Source organism: Microtus oregoni, unplaced genomic scaffold (genome assembly GCF_018167655.1).
Source record: "Microtus oregoni isolate MIOR12 unplaced genomic scaffold, Mior012 000003F_ref0000135, whole genome shotgun sequence".
Lineage (NCBI taxonomy): Eukaryota > Metazoa > Chordata > Mammalia > Rodentia > Cricetidae > Microtus > Microtus oregoni.
Window position 1 is genome coordinate 40,197,427 of NW_024543062.1, and position 23,522 is coordinate 40,220,948.

The following is a 23,522-nucleotide window of genomic DNA, read 5'->3' on the forward strand; positions in this document are numbered from 1 at the left end:
GACAGTTTCAGGCTCTAAACTGATCATGTGGCCAGCACACAAGCAGGCATCGCACTTTAGAGCAGCTCTGTAGGGACCCTCCTGCTGCTCTCTTTTGCACTCTCCGTTTTCTCCCTCACTCGCATTCCAGTTCCCTGGCAGAATTCATTCCTGCTCATCTCAGATTTTGACATTTTGAGAACATTAGTTAAATGGAGTCATTAATACGGAACCAGTAGCATTGGCTTTTGTTTTTTGAGACAGGTTTTCTCTGTGTTGTTTTGGAACCTGTCCTGGAACTAGTTCTCATAGACCAGGCTGGCTTCGAACTCACAGACATCCGCCTGGCTCTGCCTCTCGAGTGCTGGGATTAAAAAGTGTGTCACCACTGCCCGGCAGTATTGGCTTTTTGCAGTAAACATAATAGCCTCAAGATTCATTCAAATCTTATATAGCAATAGTTCATCGCTTCTTATTGCTGCCTAGTGTTCCTTAGTATTTTTATATAACTGTTTAGCCATGATACCATTGAAGGCTATCTGGAACATTCACTCATATGCAGTCTTTTTTGTGAACACAAATCTTCCTTTCTTTGGGCAATTGTCTAAGAGTGTAGTTGCTTATTTATATATTAGCTAAATACTTTGTTCTGTAAATAAAAGCCAGTTTTTCAGAATTTCTGAACCATTATACATGCTCAGCATCCCTTCCAGCGTTGATGTTGTGTTTGTTTTTACTTTTAGCCATTGTGATAGATGTTTGGTCTTTTTCATTGTGGTTTTAATTTGCATTGTTCAAATGTCTAATGATGGTATGCCGTCTACAGTCTCATTGGTGAAATTATGTTTCCCCATTAACTAATTGGATTATTTTTCAAGCTCATGCTACACTGTTTTGGGACAGCTTACAAGAATAGTTCGTTCTCTTCTACTGTGTGGGTCTCTCAAATCAACCAAGCTGGGTAGCAGGACCCCTTATTTCCTGAGCCGTCTCACTGGCCCGTTAAGATTCTTTTTGAACTGTTATGTCTTCAGGATCCCTTTGTGCATTCTACTAGATGTTTCTTTGTCAGATGTTTCACAGTATTTCATCCAGTCTGTACTGTCTTTTCATCATTTAGTAGAATCTTTTAGAGAACAAATGTTGTTAAATTGATACGTTTGATGTTAACATCTTTTTATTCTATACACTCTTTTTGATGTTAAATATAAGAATTTTTCTTGTTTTTTTTCCAATAAGTTTTATGTTTAAGTCTCTGCTCATTTTGAGTTAGCTTTTCGAGACAAATGGGATTTAAGTTAATATTCCTCTTTGTTCCCGCATAGCTGTCCACTTGCTACAATGCCATTTTAAAAGCCTACTTTCCTGTTGTTGACTTGGTTCTGCATGACTTTAAATATTCCTTGGCTGTGTTTGGATGGCTCTATTTCTGAGAAGGTCTTCCTTTTTAAATCTTTATGGTAGTTCCCTTCACAGATGTGAAAAGATAGAAAATGAATCTTTGTCAAATCATCAGAAAATGCCCATCAGAAATACTTTTCCTGTCATTGTTTTAATGCTCTTTTAATATTTTTTGATGTGACACTATTTTGGTTTATTTTTCGTGGCAGGGTTTCTCTGTGTAGCCCTGGCTGTCCTAGCTTGCTCTGTGGACCAAGCTGGCGTTGAACTCGGAGATCTGCCTGCCTCTATCTCCTTAGTGCTAGGATTAAAGGCGTGCACTGCCACGGCCCAGCGCTAGTTGTTTTTTGTTTTGTTTTTTTGTTTTGTTTTGTTTTTTGTTGTTGTTTTTAAATGTTTTTGCTCAGTATAGTTTTTGGAAACTTTTCAGAGTCTTGATATCTGATTGTTCCATGGGGGTTTTATCTCTGTGCATTATGTTTCTGCTTTAGGAAGCAGCACTAGGCGTTTTCAAATTCTTTAAATTTATTTTATGTGTATGGGTGTTCTGTCTACATGTGTATCTGTGTACCTGTGTGTGCCTGGTGCCCACGGAGACCAGAAGAGGTCGGATTCTCTAAACTGGAGTTACAGACATTTGTGATCAGACATGTGGATGCTAAGAATTGAACCATGGTCACCTAGAAGACTAGCCAGTGCCCTTAACCTCTGAGCCATGTCTCCAGTCCAGCAGTTACTTAATTTTGAGCATTTCCCTAACCACTCCTTTTTAATTAAATCTCTCTGCCTCCCCCATTATGTGTGTTGGGGGGGGGGCATTGTTTGCTTCAAACTTAAGATTTATGCTTCCATATTAAGTTTATTATTTTGCCTCCCTCAAACAGAAAGCAATAGATCTTGCAAGCAAAGCAGCCCAGGAAGACAAGGCTGGGAACTATGAGGAAGCTCTTCAGCTCTACCAGCATGCTGTTCAGTATTTTCTCCATGTCGTTAAGTGTAAGGCTGCTTTATTTTATTTAAACCTGTGCACTAAAAGGGAAAAAAATTGTTACATGTATAAAAATCCAAATCCAAAGCCAAGAGAATTTAAAGATCTAAGGCCACCAAATAAAAATAAAGTTCCCTTTCTCCTGACTTTTAAGTCCTGCTCACACAGGTGACAGCTGTTATAGTTGTTACTTCATACAACCAGTATCTTTTTGTGTATTCAGTGGAGAAACCCTTGTTTTATAGATAACCTATACAGATTACATGATTTGAGCTTAATCATTGCCTGAGCATATGCTGGAAATGATTTTGTTGTAAAAATAAATTGGGAGATACTAAGTGTATCTTACAGATGCTCTATTCTGGGAACTGGAGATTCAGCACTGAGAAACAAGTGCATGAAAACCTGTAAGGTCCATCACTAATCCTACACTCAGTGTTTTGGGTTGTTTTAATTTGTACTTTCCCATTTAAGTGGAGGGGAGGGGTTATGCTAAAGAAAATCTGAAAATGAAATAGAACACATAAGAGACATGAGGATAATACTATGCATTGTCTGTATTGTTCAAGTCCACATTTCAAAATAGCCTGATAGAGGCCATTATGTAATACAGTTACCATGTTGTTGGTCCACATAATGTGTGTGATTTCTGTTACAACTTAGTATACTTTGAAATAAAGCAGACAAAGATGTTGATGAGGTTATTACTGCTTTACTTCTGGTTATCTTTTATATCTTAAAATTTTTATTCACTTGTATTAATTTTATTTATCAACATAGGCGTGCAGTGAACAGAGAGCAAACCAGCTCCTGGTTTTCTAACTCCACCTTCCAGCCTTTAGTGATCTCCATGCAGAGTTGTGTGTCGTCTCTCTTGTGATTGATTCTGTGGAAGACACACAGCTTTCAGCTATCTGAAAACTGTAAGGGAAGAATTTGAAATGTATAGACTGTTAAATACTTTGCTACTATAGAACATTAACTTAAAATATCTACCGTTTTGCTCTGAGGTTTTTTGTTTGTTTTTAAATTCACACTGTTGGCCTCCAGCCCTGAACAGGAAGGAACAGAAAGGGGTGGTAATCATTGGATACGATGAGTAAGAGATGGAGTTCCTAGTTAAAAGAGTATCTCTAAGTGTGAACCTTTCTCCAATGAGTACTATTATTAGCCGCTTTTCTGATGTCCTGATAGAATACCCTGGGGGAAAACAAGTTAGGAATTCCTGAGAGACTTCATTCTGCTTTACGTACAGTTCTAGAGGGAATCCTGCTTATCATCACAGGAAAGGCGTGGCAGCAGGGGTGTGGCCAGTCTGGGAGTCAGGAAGCTGACTGATCACAGAGCATCAACACATAGGAAACTAGACAACAGAAAGCAGAGCTAGATCCTAAAACCTTAAGTCCACCCCGGTGACACAGTTCCTCTAGCAAGGCTCTACCTCCGAAATGTCCCATAACCTTCCTAGGCAGCACCAGCCACTGGGGTCCAAGTGTTTGGATACCTGAGCCTGTGGGGAACCACAACAAACGCTAATGAAATAGTTTCTCATTCCCTTCACAGATGAAGCACAAGGCGATAAAGCCAAGCAGAGTATCAGGGCCAAGTGTACCGAATATCTTGATAGAGCAGAAAAACTGAAGGAATATCTGAAGAAAAAAGAGAAGAAACCACAGAAGCCTGTGAAAGAGGAACAGTCAAGTCCAGTTGATGAGAAGGGGTATGTATTCTCAAGTGTTAGGTTTTATATCTCATAACCTTTTATTTGTGTCATGGGTTTCTTTGACTAAGCCAGGTATTTTTCAACCATGAGTCATAGTACAGAGGGAGCTTGTTGCCTATTTCAGTCATTAAGTTTTATTGAGACACAGCCTTGCACATCTGTTTATATACAGTCATCTCAGGCAGCTCTTGTATGGTAACAGCAGAGTTGAGTGGTTACAGTAGGGATTATATGGCCTCAAAACCTGAAGTAGTACATGAAGCCTTTCAAAGACCAAAGTTTGCCAGTGTGTGCTTACTGCTTTTTATACCTCCCTGACTGTTTTTGAGTAACTGAGAAAATATTGTGGGCATGGCACTAATACACCCCTGTCAATTCAAGTGATTTATGAATTAAATCTGACCCTCTGGACAAAATGAACACAAATTCCAATAATGTCATTAATTTTTATTTATGCAAAATTTTTAAATGTGGATTTGCACTATGTCATTGTGAAGAAGGCAACAGCACAATTTTTAAAAACTGAGCTCCAGTTTTTCACTGTCTTCCTAGATGCATGAGGTGTCACAAATATAAAGAGCATTTATTGCACTTTAGTGCATGCATTCCCAGCTCTCCTCAGCAGGGAGTGTATACTCTAGCTTGATTTGTTTTCAGTGGTTCTATGAATGAGTGTCAATGTGGTTCCAGATGACATACTAGAAAAATGACATTCCAGGTTGTTGTGGCCAACTGGATTTGAAGCACTGAGAATCTGGTGAACTCTGGAGCCTATGATGCCCACAGTTTATGTTCTGCAGGGTACAGGTTTCTTGGATGATGCCAAGGTCATGAGGGAAATGAGGGATGGAGCCCAATAGGCAGTGCTCCCCTCCCATGTTTACTCATGATGAAATTTTGCCTCTTTACTAGGCATTGCCAAATTTAAGGACAGGAGAAGAATAAAATTTACAGTTGACTGCCTTAACCTGTGTGGCAGAGTTTGAAGAATATGATAAGCTCAGAATATTATGTTCCTTGTTGAGACATGGTTAGGAAACAGTTTCTGTGGCACACCAAGAGCAGTTTATGCCCTGAAATAGTACAGTAGTTCCCAACATGAAGTGCACAATTCATCATGAGCATATAGCTCACACATTTCTGCCAGCCAGGGACACATGCTGTGTTAGTGAGGACCTGTGACCACCTGCTCTGCAATGGCTGCCTGACAGGGAGAGTCAGTCTTTCTTCCCTGCTAAGTAACAGTCTTGGTTACAAGTAGCAGGAGTCACTTTGGCTGGTTATATTTTATAAGGGATTACCTTACAGAATTTTGAGGACAGAAAATAAACCTTGAGTTCCCATCATTAAGAAAACTACCCAGGATACCATATGGGGACAAAGAATGAATTCATCCCTGTGGGATTTTATGTTCAAGTAGAGATCTTATTGCTACCACCTCCTCCACCAAATATTCCTAGGGCTCAGAAATACACAGCAAGACCTCTGCCTCGGTTTCCACAGGGCAAACCAGTGGTCTTCCCTGAAGATATGTTCTTCATGTAAGCAGCCCTCACCTTGGCGGATTTCAAGTCTGATGAGAATAAAGGTTGTCTGCAAGGAAACCTATGAAACACAGTTGGTTTTCAGTGGTTTTTGCAGCACTAGAATCTTGAATAGGAGACTGGGCTATCAGACTCAGCTCATGGAGTTACTTCATCCATAACCCTGCCATTCTACAGATAACCAAGGCTTTCCCACCCTGGCACAAGTCCTATCAAGTTTTTTAAATCCTCTTTGTATCTCTCTTTGTCTTTTTTGTTTGTTTGATTGTTTTGTTTTGAGACAGGGTTTCTCTGTAGCTTTGGAGACTGTCCTGGAACTAGCTCTTGTAGACCAGGCTGGCCTCGAACTCACAGTTATCCAACTTTTCTTCTCTGTCACTTTATCACTCAACATTGTATCAGGAACATTTTTCCATTAATTGTTTTTACAACATTGTTTTCAGAGGCTGTAACGTATTCTGTCATAAGGCTCATCTCCATAACTGAACATAGATTCTTTTTTCTCGGTGTACTGTAGATGTAACTGCCCTTGTAGTGAAAATTTAAAATTATCTCTTCAATATAAATCCCTAGATGTGAAATAGTGCTGTTCTAGTTTGTTTCTCTGTTGCTGTGCCAAATACCACGAGCTAAAGCAATATGGGGAGAAAGGGTTTAATGTGGGTAAAGGGTATAGTCTGCCACCAAGGGAAGCAGGAGCTTGAAACAGAGACTAATGGAGGGATGCTGCTTACTGATGACTGATGGGGGATGTTGTCCCTTGCTTGCTTAGTTATTTTTCTTGTATAGCCCAAGCTCACCCGCCCACTGAGGCACTGCCTATAGTGGGCTGGGCCCTCCTACATCAATTAGTAGTAATCAAGGTAGCGTCATACACATGTGCCCACAGTCCAGTATGGTGGAGTGGAGGCAATTCCTCAGTGAGATTCCTTCCTGGGTAGGCTAGGTTTGTGTCAAGTTGGCAAAATCTAACCAGCACGAGTGGGTTGGCCTTTTTTCTTGGCATTCAGAAAATACTTACCAGCAAGCTTTATCTATTGGGGGACCTTAGGCTAAGGGTTATAGTGTAGATAATTGTGTGTTGTACCTTTTCTTCCTAGCAGCGAGTCTTGTTATATTTGGTTCTGACAGTTTTTTCTATAGTTGCATATAACTTTCCAAACCCTTCATTGAATAGTGTGGGCATACAACCTGCAGGTACATACATGCATGAGTGTGTGTTATGAGGATGGAGGTGTATCTGACTTCATCCCGGTTTTGTCCATTTCCAGTGCATAGTTCCCTATAGATTATCTGCCTGCTTCCTGTTTTAATATGTTCTTAAAAGCATCATTTGAAAGGCTTAAAGTAATGTTTAATGTCAATGTCTTTTCTTGTTTAAACACTCCAGGTTATCTTTCCTTCACTGTTGCATTGTTTATTGCAGTGAGTGATCTTGTGCATGTATTCATTTCTTTTCATCAGGAATGAAAGTGATGGGGAAGCAGAGTCTGATGACCCTGAGAAAAAGAAACTACAGAATCAACTTCAAGGTTACTCTGGATTTCATTCTTAAATTTACTTATTGAAAAGACTCATGGATTGTCCGCTTGAATTGCTTAGTTTCCCTTTATTTCATTGAGTTTCAAAAAATGGCTTTGGTTGCTCATGGATCACATACTGGCTTGGTTCCAGGCTAGGGTTTACTCTCAAGGCTTTCTAATCTTGTGTTGTTTTTAACGGAGTTTTAAAAAAAATGGTTTGTTTATCTACCTTTAAAAGTTGCTTTTTCATTCATTTTCCCTTGTAAAGTAAGTAGCAATGACACTGTTAATACACCGCAAGGCCCAAGGGCCTGAATGATTAGGAACCACACTGATTCTGCTGCCATGACTGCACTTGATGTGTGCTCCATTCTCTCTCTGTTCTTCTCTTCCACTTTCCAGTGTTGACAGATATGTTTATCTCTTTTATCTGCTACACACGGCAAGGCTCTTTGATTCTGCTGTCCTGGAGTACAATGGCATAATGGCGTGTCCGCTATTATAGATCTCAGTTCTGCTCTGAGGTCTGCCACTTAAAAGCATTCAGATTTTGGGCAATTTTCCCAATCTCAGAATCTGAGTCCCCATCTTGAAAGTGGTCATTTCTTTCAGGGAAAGGAAAGCAAGATAATGCAAAAAGATCTTAATAGATTCTAGAGGTTTGATTAATGGTAACTCAGCATATCTAAAATGGCATCTACTTAATTGTTGGTTTCTTTAACTGCTGAGATATGATTGCATTTTTATATGTTAGCTAATGGCTTTTCAAATAAAAGGCTCAGTCATTAGTAGTATGTATTTGTACCTTTGAGTCTTACCTAACAAAATATTTAACAAAAAGATTCCCATTTTGTAGGCTCGGTTTGGTTACTGGATAGTGAAAGTGTGTGTGTGTGTGTGTGTGTGTGTGTGTGTGTGTGAGAGAGAGAGAGAGAGAGAGAGAGAGAGAGAAGAGAAGAGAAGAGATCTTAGACCTTTAACCTCTAACCTTGCTATACTACTTCCTTCATTTTGGTAATATTTCCATTTTACCCACCTCACTGGAATATGTAAAAGAATACTATAAACCTAGTATGTTGAAAATTGTATAATTATGATAAAAGCAGAGGTTTTTCGTTTTTAGATTTATTCTTTTATTTTTATCTATGTGTCTCTCTGTGTGAGTGGATGCGTCATGTGTGTGGATGCCCATAAAGGCCAGAAAAGGGTGTCACATCTCCCTGGAGTTGGTAGTACCAATAGTTATAAGTTGCATGGTGTGGGTTCTGGGATCCAAACCTGATTTCTTTGGGAGAACAGTGTGCACTCTTAACCACTGAGCCATTCCTCCAGCCCTAACAATAGCATTATTTTTGTTGTTGGTTGGTTGGTTTGGCTTTTATTTATATGCCAAGAACTTTTGTAGCAGATTGGTGCAGCCGCCAGGGAAGGTTGAGTTACCCTGCTGTGCTGCACTGCCTGAAGTAGCAGGACACTCACTGTCCAGACTGCCCATCTGTATTAGGTAGACTTCTGAGTTAGAAGGCAAGGAGCTGTTTGCCCTGTGCATTCCCGTACCCCAAGTGAAGGGTACACCATATATTTGGTTTTGAAAATTAGAGTTTTTAACAGATGTTTGTAAATTCCTATAAATTCTAAGTCCTAAAACAACATTTCAATGTGGAAACCTTTGTAGTCTCAGAATGTAATAGAGTGAGTGGAGCTTTAGCCTTTCCTGTGAGGGCTTTATCTGTCTTTTTCTTTCTTTTTTAAAGACTGTCTCACATAGCCCAGACTAGCCTTACATTTTTGTAAGTGAAAATGACCTGGAATTTCTGATCTTTCTGCCTCCATCTCCCTCCCATGTCCTGGAATTAGAGATATGTGCCACCATGCCTAGCTTTTGTCCATTTTTTTAAAAAATTTAATGGTTGCTAATAGATTAGTATATTTATTTATTACAACTGGGAAGATAGCTCAGTCAGTAAAATGCTTGCCACGTAAGCACGAGAGTCTGAGTTCCGACCACCAGATCTCACCCTAAAACCAGACATAGCAGCATACATCCACAATCCTAGTGCTGGGAGGTGAAGCTAGGTAGATTGCTCGGGTATGCTGGCCTGCCAGCCCAGTGTGCCAGGTGAGCTCTGGGCCACTGAGCTCTGTCTCATGAACAAGGAATGAACCTGAAGTTGTCCTCTGACTTCCATACAAGACACACGTGTGACTGCATGCCTACACACACAGTCATTATTTTAATTTTTTATTCCTGAAATAATATTTTAATATCTTACTTGTGTTTTAGATTATGGTATTTAATATATGATTATGAGGATTAAAATGGATTATGGCTTGAATTGTCTGTTAGTTATTTTGCTAGCTAATTCGGAAACTTGTAAGGTTAAATGTCCGTTTGATTTTAATTTTTTTAACTTATTTTGTGTGTGCATGTTGTGCGCCACAACACATGTGTGAAGGCAGAGATGACTTTCAGGAATCAGTTTTGTTCTTCCATCATGTCATTTCAGGGAATCAAACTTGGATGCCTTTATCTGCTGAGCCATCTTACCAGCCCCAAATAATATTTAAATATAATATACAGTGCATTAAGAAAAATGGTGCATTTATATTCTTGGCAGTACAGTCAACTTATATTTTTCAGTAATCTTATCTTGCCTTTTTAGTTTTTTTGCTGTTGTTGTTGTTTATTTGTTTGTTTTGTTTTGAGACAGAGTTTCTCTCTGTAACAGCCCTGACTGTCCTGGAATCAGTTCTTGTAGACCAGGCTGGCCTCGAACTCACAGAGATCTGCCTGTCTCTGCCTCCCAAGTGCTGTGACTAAAGGCGTGCGCCACCACCGCCTTTTTAGTTTTATGAACCATTAAGTTTTGGTACTTAATCTTTCACAACTAAATATTGAAAAGTCACCTTTAAACTTTAATAAAAATATTAGTTAAATGTGGAAATAAGCTGAGCATGGTGTTACATGCCTTTTATCCTGTAGCTCTTGAAAGGCTAAGGCGGACAGATCTCTGTGAGTTTCATGGCCAGCCTGATCTACATAGTGAGACCTGTCAACAAAAAAAGAGTGGAATGTGAGTGGATATATTATGCATGCTTGGTGCAAGAGGGTAGGGTGTGTGTGTGTGTGTGTGTGTGTGTGTGTGTGTGTGTGTGTGTGTAAATGCATGTTCCTGTGTGTTAGAACTCATAGCATGTTGGGAAGGGTATTTGTATGTGTGTATTTGTAGAAGCCAGTGATTGTTGTGTTCTTGAGCATTCTCTGCCTTGTGTGTTGAGGCAGAGTCTCAGCTGAACCCAGAGTTCACTGATTCAGCTAGTCTAGTTGGCCAGCTCGTTCCAGAGATCCTCTCTATCCCCCACATGAAGGAATCACGTTCAGGCACACATGCATGTGGATGCTGGGAATCCTAGCTCCAGTTCTCAACACTTGTTTGGCAAGCCCTTTACCAACTGAATTGTTCTAGCTTCTCGTGGTGTTAGATTAAATGAAAATCTTGCATTAGCCAGATGATATACATGGAGAAAGAGAACTTACCTTCATTTAATGAGTGAAGCCCTATCATGTGGTATAGATTTTTTTTTTTGATGTTACTGATGTTAGTGGAACCTATATAATGCACATTGACTTTCTTGTATCACACTGAACTATTATGAAGGAAAACTTACTTTTATTCAATTTTAGCCTGGTAATTAAAGATTTTTGTACTTTGGAAAAGTTACTAAGTATAGGCTTAGATATGTAGGTAGTAATTTTAACAATAAGAAATTGGGTTTAAAAGTATTTCATGATTAGTGATTCATGTTTATGAAGGTGTCTGTTCTGTTTGAACAACTACCTGCCATCTTTGTGTGTGTGTGTGTGTGTGTGTGTGTGTGTGTGTGTGTGTAGGCCAGAGGTTGACCTCAAGCGCCATCCTAGATCATTCTTCCTTAGTTTTTGCAACAAGCTGTTACTAAACCTGGAGCTCATCTGGAAACTAGAGGTTTCTTCAAATAATTACAGGATATTTTTCTTGGACTCGTACTGGAACAGTTTCTGTAGTTTTTTAATGCACTACTCTGAGAAACGAAACACTCCTTTAAGTAACTTTGTTAATTGCTTTTTTTTTTAATGGTCTTGTTTAAAAGCCAGATAGACAGTTTTGCAAATCTCAAGAAATTGCAGGTCTCTAAGGGCATGCTTGTCTTTTCCATTATCTCTTCTTTCTTGTTTCCATCCCTTCTGTCTTTCCATTTTTAGCCAAAATCACTGAAGCATATTCTCTCTGGTATTCTAACGGAGAGTGTTAGTTCACAAGAGAAATAGTAAGCTAGTCCCACTGGATGAGTCCATTGATGTCCAGAGCCCACACAGCTCTCATACTCAGTGTCACCTGATCCATGTGCTAACCCGTCTGTGTGGTTTGGCCAGGTAGTTCTATTTTCATTTCACTAGTAAGGGAGCAGAAATTTAGGCATTGAGTCCTGTCCATAGCTGCCTAGCAAACTACCTAAGTTCTTGCCTTCTGGTGATTTCTAACAATTTCCTCATGACACTACTTCACAGAGAGTCATAGTACTGAAAACATTGAAGTTTACAGTGTACTTTTTAAATGTTGCTTTCTAACTTTGCTGCACTAGTCTTTCTCAATTTAAAGATGACCCATTATTTTGTAGGTGCCATTGTTATAGAGCGACCAAATGTAAAATGGAGTGATGTTGCTGGTCTTGAAGGAGCCAAAGAAGCACTTAAAGAGGCTGTGATTCTGCCTATTAAATTCCCTCATCTATTTACAGGTGAAATGGCTTCTAACAGTTTTATTTCAAACATATTAGTGATTAAGGTAGAGCATTGTGAATTCATGTCTCCAATATGTGAATTATCTTGAATTGACATTTAGATGTAGTAAACTATTTTTACAAAGATGTTCCTTTCTGTGTCTATATTTCAGGTATACATTGCAGAATAATCTGATTGTCAGTGGGGCTTATGACAAATCATTGGAATACTACAAACACAATACAATGTAGTATATATAGCTATATTAATAAATGTAAATCTATATGATAGTTTACTAAAAGCTGTCCACATCTATTATAAGGATCAGAAAGCAAGTTATAAAAACATAGACTGTGATTCCATATTAAGTAAATACGTTGGCTTTAAAATGCGAGTAAGTGCTAGGGAATATATATATCTTCTGAGTTTGTACAGTAGTCACCTGTTAGCTTTTTTAAATGAGGACTTAAGAGTTACGTAACTGCCTAGGATGGTGCACATCCGCTAGGAACAGAGAGCACTTCTTACGATGTGAAGAGGGCTTTGCTGACCACGGCTCCTGGAGCTAGCCCAAGCAGCTCTAGTTCCAGCGTAAGTGATATTTGCTGTGCAGGACGGTTTTACATTGTTCTTTTTGTGACTAATTGTCGTGTCTGTGATGTGACTGTACCCACAGTCTAACACACAGAGGTTTTTCACTTTGAAAACAAGCTGCTTTGTGTAAAAAACACATTGTGATGTTGGCTGCAAACTGAGCAGGTTCAAACAGTGATGTCACAGAAAGGAGATAGATTAAAGAATCTGGGCTGCATCTCACTTCCTTAATTCCAGGGCATTGCTTACAGCCCAATCTCAAGGGTATAAAACAGATACTATAAAAGTTAGCATTGTAATGCTGTGAAGGTTCAGAAATCTGGTTGAACTCTGGGTGTGACATACATACAGTTCATACACAGAGATGTTGCCTGTATTTGAACTTGAAATTTTCTCATTTACTTTTACTTGATTATAATTATTTTTAAAACTACTTATTGTTTACCATGAGTGAAAAAAAAAATAGCATCTATTTAACATACATTTAAGAGGTAATCACTTAAATAAAAAGTATACACTACCTAATACCATTTCCTATCCTTCCAGTGTTCTGTGTACCAAGTGCCCCACTCAGGGCACCGCTGCCCTACAGGTGTGTGCGTTTAAAAGTGTAAAGCAGAATTGAAGGGAAAGGCAAGCCTTTCATAATCAAAATGGTATTGTTTAGTTTCTGCATCAGCCGTTCAGGGATGGTTCTGCTGCGGACAGGAGGTGCCCGTCTGCAGCTTGTATGTGGATTCTTTTAAAATTCATATTATATAATTCTATGTAGCCCGCTATATTTTAGACAATACTGTAATTTCTGTTTAGCCAAATTAAGGCACAGTAAATTAATCCCCCTACTCTTTGTTTCATTTAAGCAGAAGTAGGATCTACAATGATACCTTTTTATATCATTGCCCAATTATTGAAGCCGCTGATTGTCACAGTAGCCTGTTTCTGGTAAATCACGAATTCCTTAGAACTCATAAGTCCTCCAGACTGAGTGTAGCATATTGTCATCCTCCATAGGTGACGGCTACTTAGAAGCCAGGCTTTACAGCTGCCCCTGCTCTGTGGTTGTGATTCTCCTGCATTAGTCTAGTGTTGAACAGGACCTTTAACTGAACTTTCTGTGCCCGGGGAGCAGAGATCCTTTTCTCTATCTGTATCATGAATAGTGGATTTCATACTTCGGTTCAACAGATGAGTGAGGAAGTAAATGAACTTCCTATTCGGAGGTCAGTGTTTTTGTAAATGTGTTTTTGATTGATGTCTTTATAAAAGACAGGTCATATACACTCAAGACATACCTTAGACTCATCAGGTTTAAACTGCCTTCTTAATCTTACTGATAGCTCTCAAGTGAAAACCTTTTATAAGATTCTTCAGTGTGGGCAATGTCTGCAGTAACTGAAATGAATAGTCTTGAAATTCTCATGTTATTTTTCTAATATAACATATAGGAAAGAGGACACCGTGGAGAGGAATCCTATTATTTGGACCACCAGGAACAGGGAAATCCTATTTAGCCAAAGCTGTTGCAACGGAAGCAAACAACTCAACATTTTTCTCAATATCTTCCTCTGACCTTGTTTCTAAGTGGCTAGGGGAAAGTGAAAAGTAAGTGGTGCCTTGAAAGTTTTTACTTTGGTTCCTGTGTCAGTCACTCTGTCAGTCTGCATTAGTAGGTTCCATATACCACTGCTAAATACTCAGGGAAGGGGTATAATGTAGGTGTCCATTTCTCTGTCAAGCGCAGTACCTAGCTGGGAATTTATTTTGTAGGGGAAAAGCTAGCATATATATGTATGTACTTGTAAATGGGTGTGCATGCACGTGTGCATATGTGTGTGTATATATAATTCAGTGAATTATCTAGTATCTGATTGTAATTTGTGTTTTACCCCTGCAATGTGATTAGGCCTTTAGTCTTTGTGGTTCTTATAGTATTGGTATATCGCCTTGTTGTGGTCCTTTTGTGTTCTTTAGAAACCACAAGCTTTATTTACTCTTATTTTTAGACTGGTTAAGAACTTATTCCAGCTTGCCAGAGAGAATAAGCCTTCCATCATCTTCATTGATGAGATTGATTCTCTGTGTGGTTCGAGAAGTGAAAATGAAAGTGAAGCTGCACGGAGAATTAAGACCGAATTCCTGGTTCAAATGCAAGGTAGTATTACTGGTTTTTAAGGTAGCTTCTGATTCTTGTTTAACCACTAGCAGAAATGAATTTAAGCAGAATTTCTCTAAAATACTGTTATTGCCCTTCTTATTTTTGTTTTGAGACAGGCTCTCAGTATGTATCCCTGGCTGGCCTTTTAACTCCTGACATAGACCAAACTAGCCTCATAGATACCCATGCTTGGCTCTGCCTCCCAAGCACTGAGGGTAAAGCTATGCACCACCACTCCATGCATGAATGTATCACTTTTGTAATTACCTTGCAGGATTCACAGTTTTATTAGTAAAGAGATTATATCTCTACTCATGTACCAGGAGCTTTATGAAAGAATATTTTGAAAAGAATATTAATAGTATTTGCCCATAATCTAGGAGATTTGCTTTTTTGGACAGTATGGTTGGTACTTGAGTGGTGTGGTTCTTGATTAGTTGTAGTGTTTATAAAGATGAAGATGAAGTACTTCAGTATTACATAAAGCACTGGATTTCTTAATGGAACATAAATATGTCATGGAAAGTAGATTAAAAACATTTGATTGTGTGCATGCTTGTACACAATGGAATTTTTAGATGCATTTACATAACAATGGCTATAACTTAAGCAAACTAAGTCTCAGGAAGACTATCATATTTTCTCATATATGTAGTTACTAGATTTTATGAGAAATATAAACTTATATGTATCTGTATGCTGTGAAAGTAGAAGAAACTGCCTCAGGGAACAAAGGGAACTAATGGGAAGGGGAGAGATGGAACATTGGGAGAGTATACACCTGAGACTTTTAAATCAGAAAGCATCAAATGATTATTTAAAATGTTACCTATTTTAATGCAGGAGTTGGTGTGGACAATGATGGCATTTTAGTTCTGGGAGCTACAAACATACCCTGGGTTCTGGATTCTGCAATTAGGCGGAGGTATGATGATAGAATAAAGATCTTATTTCTAACCATCGATGTAACACTAAGTGATAATATCACTTTCCTTTATAGGAATTTATTCTAATAACTTTTAAAAAATATTTTACTTTTGAATCCTTTTTATTAGTTAATCCTAGCCCTCTTTCTCCCCTTGTGTTGGGGGATGAGGAATGGCCTTGACTTATTTTTTTGCTGGCTATAACAAAGAAGCACTCTATACACTGGAGTCTTCCGCTTTGGAAAGTACATTGCTTGGTGACTATGCTAAACTTTAGTTTTGATTAAATTTTGGAGGAACGATGCTTCAAAATTGACGAAAACAGTTCTGTATCTCAGTGAAAAATTTTCATATAAAGTTCTGCAAAATGATTTCCTTTTCTTTTTCCAAAGTATTTTTATTGATTATTTGAGAACTTCACATAATGTACCCGAATCACACTCACTTCCCAGTTCTTATTTTTTTTTTATTTTTATTTTTTGCTTTTTCAAGACAGGGTTTTGCTGTAGTTTTAGAGCCTGTCCTGGAGCTAGCTCTTGTAGACCAGGCTGGCCTTGAACTCACAGAGATCCCCTGCCTCTGCCTCCTAAGTGCTGGAATTAAAGGTGTGTGCCACCACCACCCTGCTCCTTATCCCTATTTATAAGAGTTCTCTTCTATGGAATCTTGTCTAGGCTGTTACTTTTGGGGGTGGGGGTTTTCATAGAAGCCTTCTATGTCTAATTTCCTTAACAGTGAGTCTGCAGTCATCAATATCACTGCAAAAGGTGCTCCCTTGCCCTTTACAGTAAGCGAGAGCAGGAATCAGAAAGCATGTTGATGTCTGTGGTCCATGTTACCACCTAAGGCCATGTTGATGTCTGTGGTCTGTATTCTGAAGCCATGTTGAAGTCCATGGGCTGGCCTGCCACTGGGGACCATGTTGGTGTCCATAGGAAAATGATTTGTTACTGTTACTCATTATTCTGTAGATAAGGCTAGCCTCCACTCATAGCAGCCCTCCTACTTGAGCCTTGTAAGTGCTAAGTTCACAGGCATGAGCTACCATGCTTGGCTAGGAAGACAGTGGTCAGTGGAAAACAAACAAGATTTGTCTGTTACTGGGTGAAGTGGCAGTCATCTGCAATCCTAGCACTTAGAAGAAGGCAGGAGAACTAAGAACTTAAGGTTATCTTCAGCTATGTAGGAAGTTTCAGGCCAGCTTAGACTATATAAACCCTGTTAAAAACAACAGCAAAAGATTTTCTGTCATTTTTTAAAGGTGAAATTGAAACCAGCTCTAGAAACAGTATATAGAGTTTTCACAGCTCTGTAGCTCCCTGTAGCATTCCTTAATTGGTGATTAAAAAGAAGAGCACATGCATGTGTGCTACTGTGTCACCTGCATGTGTTGATTTAACAGCATACTAAATTAGCCTCTGGTACCACCAGAGGACCTGTGTTAGGCAGGTTTAGAAAGTGGCCTGATTCTAAAAACAAGCCTATGTCAAGGTAAGAGAAACTTTTTAAAACATTGCCACAGTGAGTCTGCAAAAACATTGTCCCTCCTTGCTTCCTCTCTGCTTCCAAATGCCTGAATTTTATGAAGACAAGTGTCTTAGTAAGACTTTCTGTTGCTGTAAAGAGACATCATGACTACAGCAACTCTTTATTTTTATTTTATACATTTTTATTGATATTTATTGAGCTCTACATTTTTCTCTGCTCCCCTCCCTACCTCTCCCCTCCCCTTCAATCCTCCCTAAAGGTCCCCATGCTCCCAATTTATTCAGGAGATTTTTGTCTTTTTCTACTTCCCACGTAGATTAGATCTATGTAAGTCTCTCTTAGTGTCCGCATTGTTGTCTAAGTTCTCTGGGATTGTGCTTTGTAGGTTGGCTTTCTTTGCTTTATGTTTAAAAACCACTTATGAATGAGTATATGTGATAATTGTCTTTTTGTGTCTGGGTTACCTCACTCAAAATTATGTTTTTTAGCTCCATCCATTTTCCTGCAAAATTTAAGATGTCGTTATTTTTTTTCTGATATGTAGTATTCCATTGTGTAAATGTACCACATTTTCCTTGTCCATTCTTTAGTCGAGGGGCATTTATGTTGTTTCCAGGTTCTGGCTATGACAAACAATGCTTCTGTGAACATAGTTGAGCATATGTCCTTGTGGCATGATTGAGCATCCTTTGAATATATACCTAAAAGTGGTATTACTGGGTCTTGAGGAAGGTTGTTTCCTAATTTTCTGAGAAATCGCCACACTGACATCCAAAGGGGTTGTACCAGCTTGCATTCCCACCAGCAATGCAGAAGTGTTCCCTTTTCCCCCACAACCTCTCCAACATAAGTTGTCATCAGTGTTTTTGATCTTGGCCATTCTTTCAGGTGGAATCTCAGAGTTGTTTTGATTTGCATTTCTCTGATGACTAAGGATTTGAACATTTGCTTAAGTGTCTTTCAGCCAGTTTAGATTCCTCTGTTGAGAGTTCTCTGATTAGGTCTGTACTCCATTTTTTTTATTGGATTATGTGATCTTTTGGTGTCCAATTTCTTGAGTTCTTCATAAATTTTGGAGATCAGACCTCTGTCTGATGTGGGGTTAGTGAAGATCTTTTCCCATTCTGTAGGCTGTCTTTTTGTCTTGTTGACCATGTCCTTTGCTTTACAGAAGAAGCTTTTCTGTTTCAGGAGGTCCCATTTATTAATTATTTCTCTCAGTGTCTGTGCTGCTGGGGTTATATTTAGGAAGTGGTTCCCTGTGCCAATGTGTTCAAATGTACTTCCCATTTTCTCTTCAATGAGGTTCTGTGTGGCTGGCTTTATGTTGAGGTCTTTGATTCATTTGGACTTGAGTTTTGTGCATGGTGATAGATATGGGTCTATTTTCATTCTTCTACATTTTGATATCCAGTTATGACAGCACCACTTGTTAAATATGCTTTCTTTTTTCCATTTGATATTTTTTGCTTCTTTATCAAAGATCAGGTGTTCAAAGATGTCTGGATTGATATCCGGGTCTTCTGTTTGGTTCCCCTGGTCCTCCTGTCTGTTCTTATGCCATACATCAACTCTTTAAGGGAAATATTTATTAAGGGAGCTCGCTTACAGTTCAGAGGTTCAGTCCATAGTTATCATGGAGGGACAACGCAGTATGCAGACAGACATGGTGCTAGAGAAATAGCTGAGAGTCCTACATCTTGTAGGCCACATGAAGTGTGGTCTGTGACGACACTGGGCAGTATCTTGAGTATATGTGAAACTTCAAAGCCTGCCTCCACAGTGACACACTTCCTCCAACAAGGCCATACCTAATAATACCACTCCCTTTGGGGACCATATTCTTTCAAGCCACCACAACAAGTAAAATTATTGACAAACTACTTATAATGTATAGTACAGGATTATTCAGAATGAACTCATAGTGAAAAGAACATTTTGTGTAATGTTTATGTAATTACATTTATGTAATGTTTAGCCTTAAGATTTTAAGTAGTTTTGTTGTTTTGAATTTAGAGAATTATGGTAATCCTTGTTTTATATTATGAATCACCACTCTGTTCATCACAAGTTCAGAGTACAGATCTGTAAGACCTACCTTTATGCCATAAATTCCATATGCAAGCATTATGGTAATCCTTATTTTATACTATGAATGATTAGTCTGTTCATCACAAGTTCAGAGTACAGATCTGCCTTTATGCCATAAATCCCAGGTGCAAACTCAGCCAGAAATGATCCAAAAGTTGCGTGTGAAAGATTAAACCAGTCAAAACATGTTTCCTGATTATTTTGCTTCTAATTTTAGTTTTTGGTATATCATAGTCTCCCCTGACATGTATATACATATGTGTATATATGTACTTGCACTTTAAATACATGGGTATTTCATCCAAGCACTAGGCTAAGCTCTTGGAGTCCAGTTGAAGAGAAGGAGGAGGGATTATATGAGCAAAGAGAGATCAAAATCGTGATGGGGAAACCCACCACAGAGACAGCTGACCTGATCTTGTGGGAGCTCACAGACTCTGGACTAACCTAGGCCCTCTGCATCTGAGTGACAGTTTTGTAAGTTGGTCTTTTGTGAGGCCCCTCAGTGGGACTAGGACCTGTCCCTGAGGCATGAGCTGGCTCTTTGGAACCTATTCCCTATAGTGGTATGCCTTGGCCAGCCTTGATACAAGGGAGAGGAACTTGGTCCTGCCTCAACTTGATCTGCCAGGCATTGTGGACTCCCATGGGAGGCCTTACTCCTTCTGAATGGAGACAAAGGAGGAATGGATGGGAGGGTACAAGGGAGGTGGGGGGAGGGGATGGGACAGTGAAGAGAGAGGAGAAACTAGCTGGTATGTAAAAATAAATAATTAATTTTGGAAAGCTTATGGGTGTTTAACTCTGGTGTGGTTTACCCTAACTTGGTACAATTGAGAATATCTAACTAAATGCCTGTGGTTTTTCTAAAAATGCAAATTTTACATTGAAATTAAGCATATATATTTAATGTCACTTGTATAATTTCTTTTAAGATTTGAGAAACGTATTTATATTCCTTTGCCTGAAGCACATGCCCGTGCAGCCATGTTTAAATTGCACTTGGGCAGCACTCAGAACAGCCTCACAGAAGCAGACTTCCAAGAACTTGGGAGGAAGACGGATGGCTATTCAGGAGCAGATATAAGTATCATTGTTCGGGATGCTCTTATGCAGCCTGTTAGAAAAGTTCAGTCAGCCACTCACTTCAAAAAGGTGAGCGACTTCGGTCTACCCTGTCATGTGCTTTGAAAGTAAAGCTCCCAAAGGAGTTGGAATGGCTTCAGTGTTGTATGATAATGTAATAAGTAGGTGTATGTAATACATATATTTCTGATGCATTGAAAATAATTCCTCGCTCTGCATGGCAGCGTATACACCTCTAATCCCAGCGCTTGGGAGGCAGACAGAGAACTTGTGAGTTCAAGGCCAGCCTGGTCTACAAAGTAAGTTCCAAGACAACCAGGGCTACACACAGAAACCTTGTTTCAAAAGACCAGAGGGGGTGGGGATTTCTCCAGTGGTCCTAAAGTACTGTGTTTTTGTATATAGCGATTTGAGCCATTTCTAGGTCTTTCAGATGGTTTAGAATCTGCTTTTGTGGTAGCCAGAGCAATCTGGAGAAGAATCTGGTATATTTGCACCATACCAGATTGTAAACAAACAAAAACTCCTGATCTCATGCAGCTGGGAAGGAAAGATAGGCATAAATACAAATAAACTACGTGTGAGTGTGTTCACAGCAAGCTGAAAAGATGTACTTTACACCTACACCAATCCTGAAATAAAGTTAATAATCATCATGAAATAAATTTGATACAAATGTTTTGCCATCTGAATATTTGTATGCAACTTTGCTGCAAAGGTACTTTTTCTAGAAATTGCTAAAACCTTGTTTTAACTGTGTTATGTTTCATGAAATGACACAGAGATTACTAAGTACTTTATTTTGGTCCTAGTTGACTTTCTGTCGATGTGGTAAACTGTAACTGAAAGCAGTCTGGGGTTGGGAAGGGTGTATTCCTTATGGTTCTGAGTGTGGTCCATGGTGAGAAGTCAGAGCAGGAACCTGAAGAGAGGTCGTGGAAGAGTGTTGCTTCCTGGCACTCCTTTCTTCCATATAGCAGGACCACCTGCCCAGAGGTGATACAATCCACTAGGTTCTCCCACACAAATCATTTATCAAGAAAATGGTTGATAGACTTCCTATAAGCCTGTCTGATAAAAGGTTTTTCTCAGTTCTTCACAAATGATTCTACCTTGGGTCACGTTGACAAAAAAAACTACCCAGTGTAGCTCTTACATGTTGTCTTACTTTGTATTGCTGTGAACAGACACCATGTCCAAGACCAAAGCAGTTTATAGCAGAAAGCATTTATTTAACAGAGGGCTTGCTCACAGTTTCAGAGGGTGAGTCCATGACCATCATGGCAGCAGGCAAGCCACGTGGCGCTGGGGCAGTAGCTGAGATACTAACATTTCAACTGCAAATTGTAAGCAGAGAGAGACAAACTGGGCTTGTCATGTGCTTTTGAAATCTCAAAGCCCACCCCCAGTGACACACCTCCTCAGCAAGGCCAATCCCCTAACCCTTTCTAAACTGTCTAACATCTGGGAACCATGTACTGAAATGCATAACACTGTGTGGGACAGTCTATTGAAACCACCACACATGAAGTCTTTTTTTTTTAAGTTTTTGTTAAAAGACATAGATACTGAGTAGTTTTAAGGTTAAATAGTCCTGCAAAATGTCACAAGTTTTTCAACCATGGAAAAGAACAATTTAGGGAAATTTTGTAATATGTTTGTTTTGATCTGTAAGGTGACTACTATATAATAAGCATTAGATGAAAAGAAGAAAGGGTAGCCAAAAATAACCGCTTCTCTTTCAGAACTTCTTTTTAATCCCAATAATTGCATAAATTAATGTATAAAATATCAAGCTATAGAAATGCATCAAGAAAAATTGTAAGTCAATCAAAATCTAAAACATCTTAAATCAACTTAATGATAACATCTTTTCCTTATATAGTCTATTTTTCCTGGAGAAAACATTTTAATACAACATAAAAATTAATGTATTTTTAGCTTTTCTGATAATGACCAAACTCTTAATTCTTATTCCATTTATTCAGATAAATTCAAGTTACTGTGATTACAGGTCCGTGGACCCTCAAGAGCTGACCCAAACTGCATTGTAAATGACCTGCTGACCCCCTGCTCTCCAGGAGACCCCGGGGCTGTGGAGATGACATGGATGGATGTCCCTGGAGATAAACTCTTAGAGCCAGTTGTTTCCATGGTAGGACATTTTAAATCCTTATACACTAATTTGTCAAAGAATAGTTTATTTCTGTAACACCAGCTAAAGATTTTTATCAGGTTCATGTATGTAATACTTGAGGAATTATTAATTGTGCTTAGATATAAAAGTAATAAAGTTGTGAGACTTGTGTTAATTGAAAAGGTATATTTTGAAAGCAGAATTATCTGAGTATATAAGTCATCCACAAAATTCTCATATATATTGAGTAAAATACTATTAGAACTTAAATAAAATTTGAGTTTCGCCCCTGAATCTTACATGTTTAAAAATACCCAAAAATATCAACTCTTGTATGATACTATTCATAAATAGTATTGTGGTTTTTTTTTTTTACTTCTTAAAGCCGCATAGACAGTTTAAATAATGCAGCCCTTAAATTTTTCTGCAGAAATCATTGAACCTTTTTTTCAAATACTATACAAGACTTTTAAAAGATTTTTGGTTTTATGTATGTTTATACTGTAGGAATAAAAGTAACTCACCAAATTTCTTTTTTAAGATATATCTTTAGATTACTGGGGCACTGGAAAAGTGTTTGGTTGCTGATGAACACTCTGTTTTAAGCTTCTGCTTAAGCTGCCCGTTCAGAGTGTTGGTGGTAGGTTTCCCAGGAGCATCTAGAGAGGAAGCTCTGCATGGCTCCCTAGACAGACACCAGGCGTAGGTGTGTGTGTGCCTCTGTTTCATTGCTGCTCATCTGATTATTCAGAAATCTCTTTTGTTGCAGTCCTTGATACATTAGATTATTTTTTAAGTTTTTGTGTTATGTCCTGCGTTGAAGAATTCACAATAACTTAGAGTGTTTCCTTATTTCATTTGTCATACAATTTTACAGGAACTATTTGTTTTTAATGACTTTCTGATATTAGCATATTTTCAGTTTCACTATTAGTTTTAACTTAAAAAATTCTCATTACTCTAAAGTATTGCTTCATTTAAGTAAAACCAAGTGACTTACATAATACATAAATGTGTTTTTGTAGTAAAAAGGAGTATGGTTAAGTAAGTACAATTCAAAAGGAATATAGTGATGTTACTACAAATGCAGATTTCAGTTTTCATTGGAAGGATTAAAATAATGTA

The 23,522-nt window shown here is 38.6% G+C and overlaps 1 protein-coding gene across 1 annotated transcript in view; it reads left to right on the forward strand.

Annotated features, from left to right (window-relative positions):
* Vps4b (vacuolar protein sorting 4 homolog B) overlaps positions 1 to 23,522 on the forward strand; it is a 32,324-nt gene that overhangs the window by 6,157 nt on the left and 2,645 nt on the right. The window contains exons 2-10 of the mRNA XM_041648783.1: positions 2,265 to 2,376; positions 3,932 to 4,088; positions 7,100 to 7,167; positions 11,818 to 11,937; positions 13,960 to 14,116; positions 14,518 to 14,666; positions 15,513 to 15,594; positions 20,110 to 20,329; positions 22,275 to 22,415. Of these exons, the coding sequence (XP_041504717.1) occupies positions 2,265 to 2,376; positions 3,932 to 4,088; positions 7,100 to 7,167; positions 11,818 to 11,937; positions 13,960 to 14,116; positions 14,518 to 14,666; positions 15,513 to 15,594; positions 20,110 to 20,329; positions 22,275 to 22,415 (1,206 nt within the window). The remainder of the gene's footprint in view (positions 1 to 2,264; positions 2,377 to 3,931; positions 4,089 to 7,099; positions 7,168 to 11,817; positions 11,938 to 13,959; positions 14,117 to 14,517; positions 14,667 to 15,512; positions 15,595 to 20,109; positions 20,330 to 22,274; positions 22,416 to 23,522) is intronic.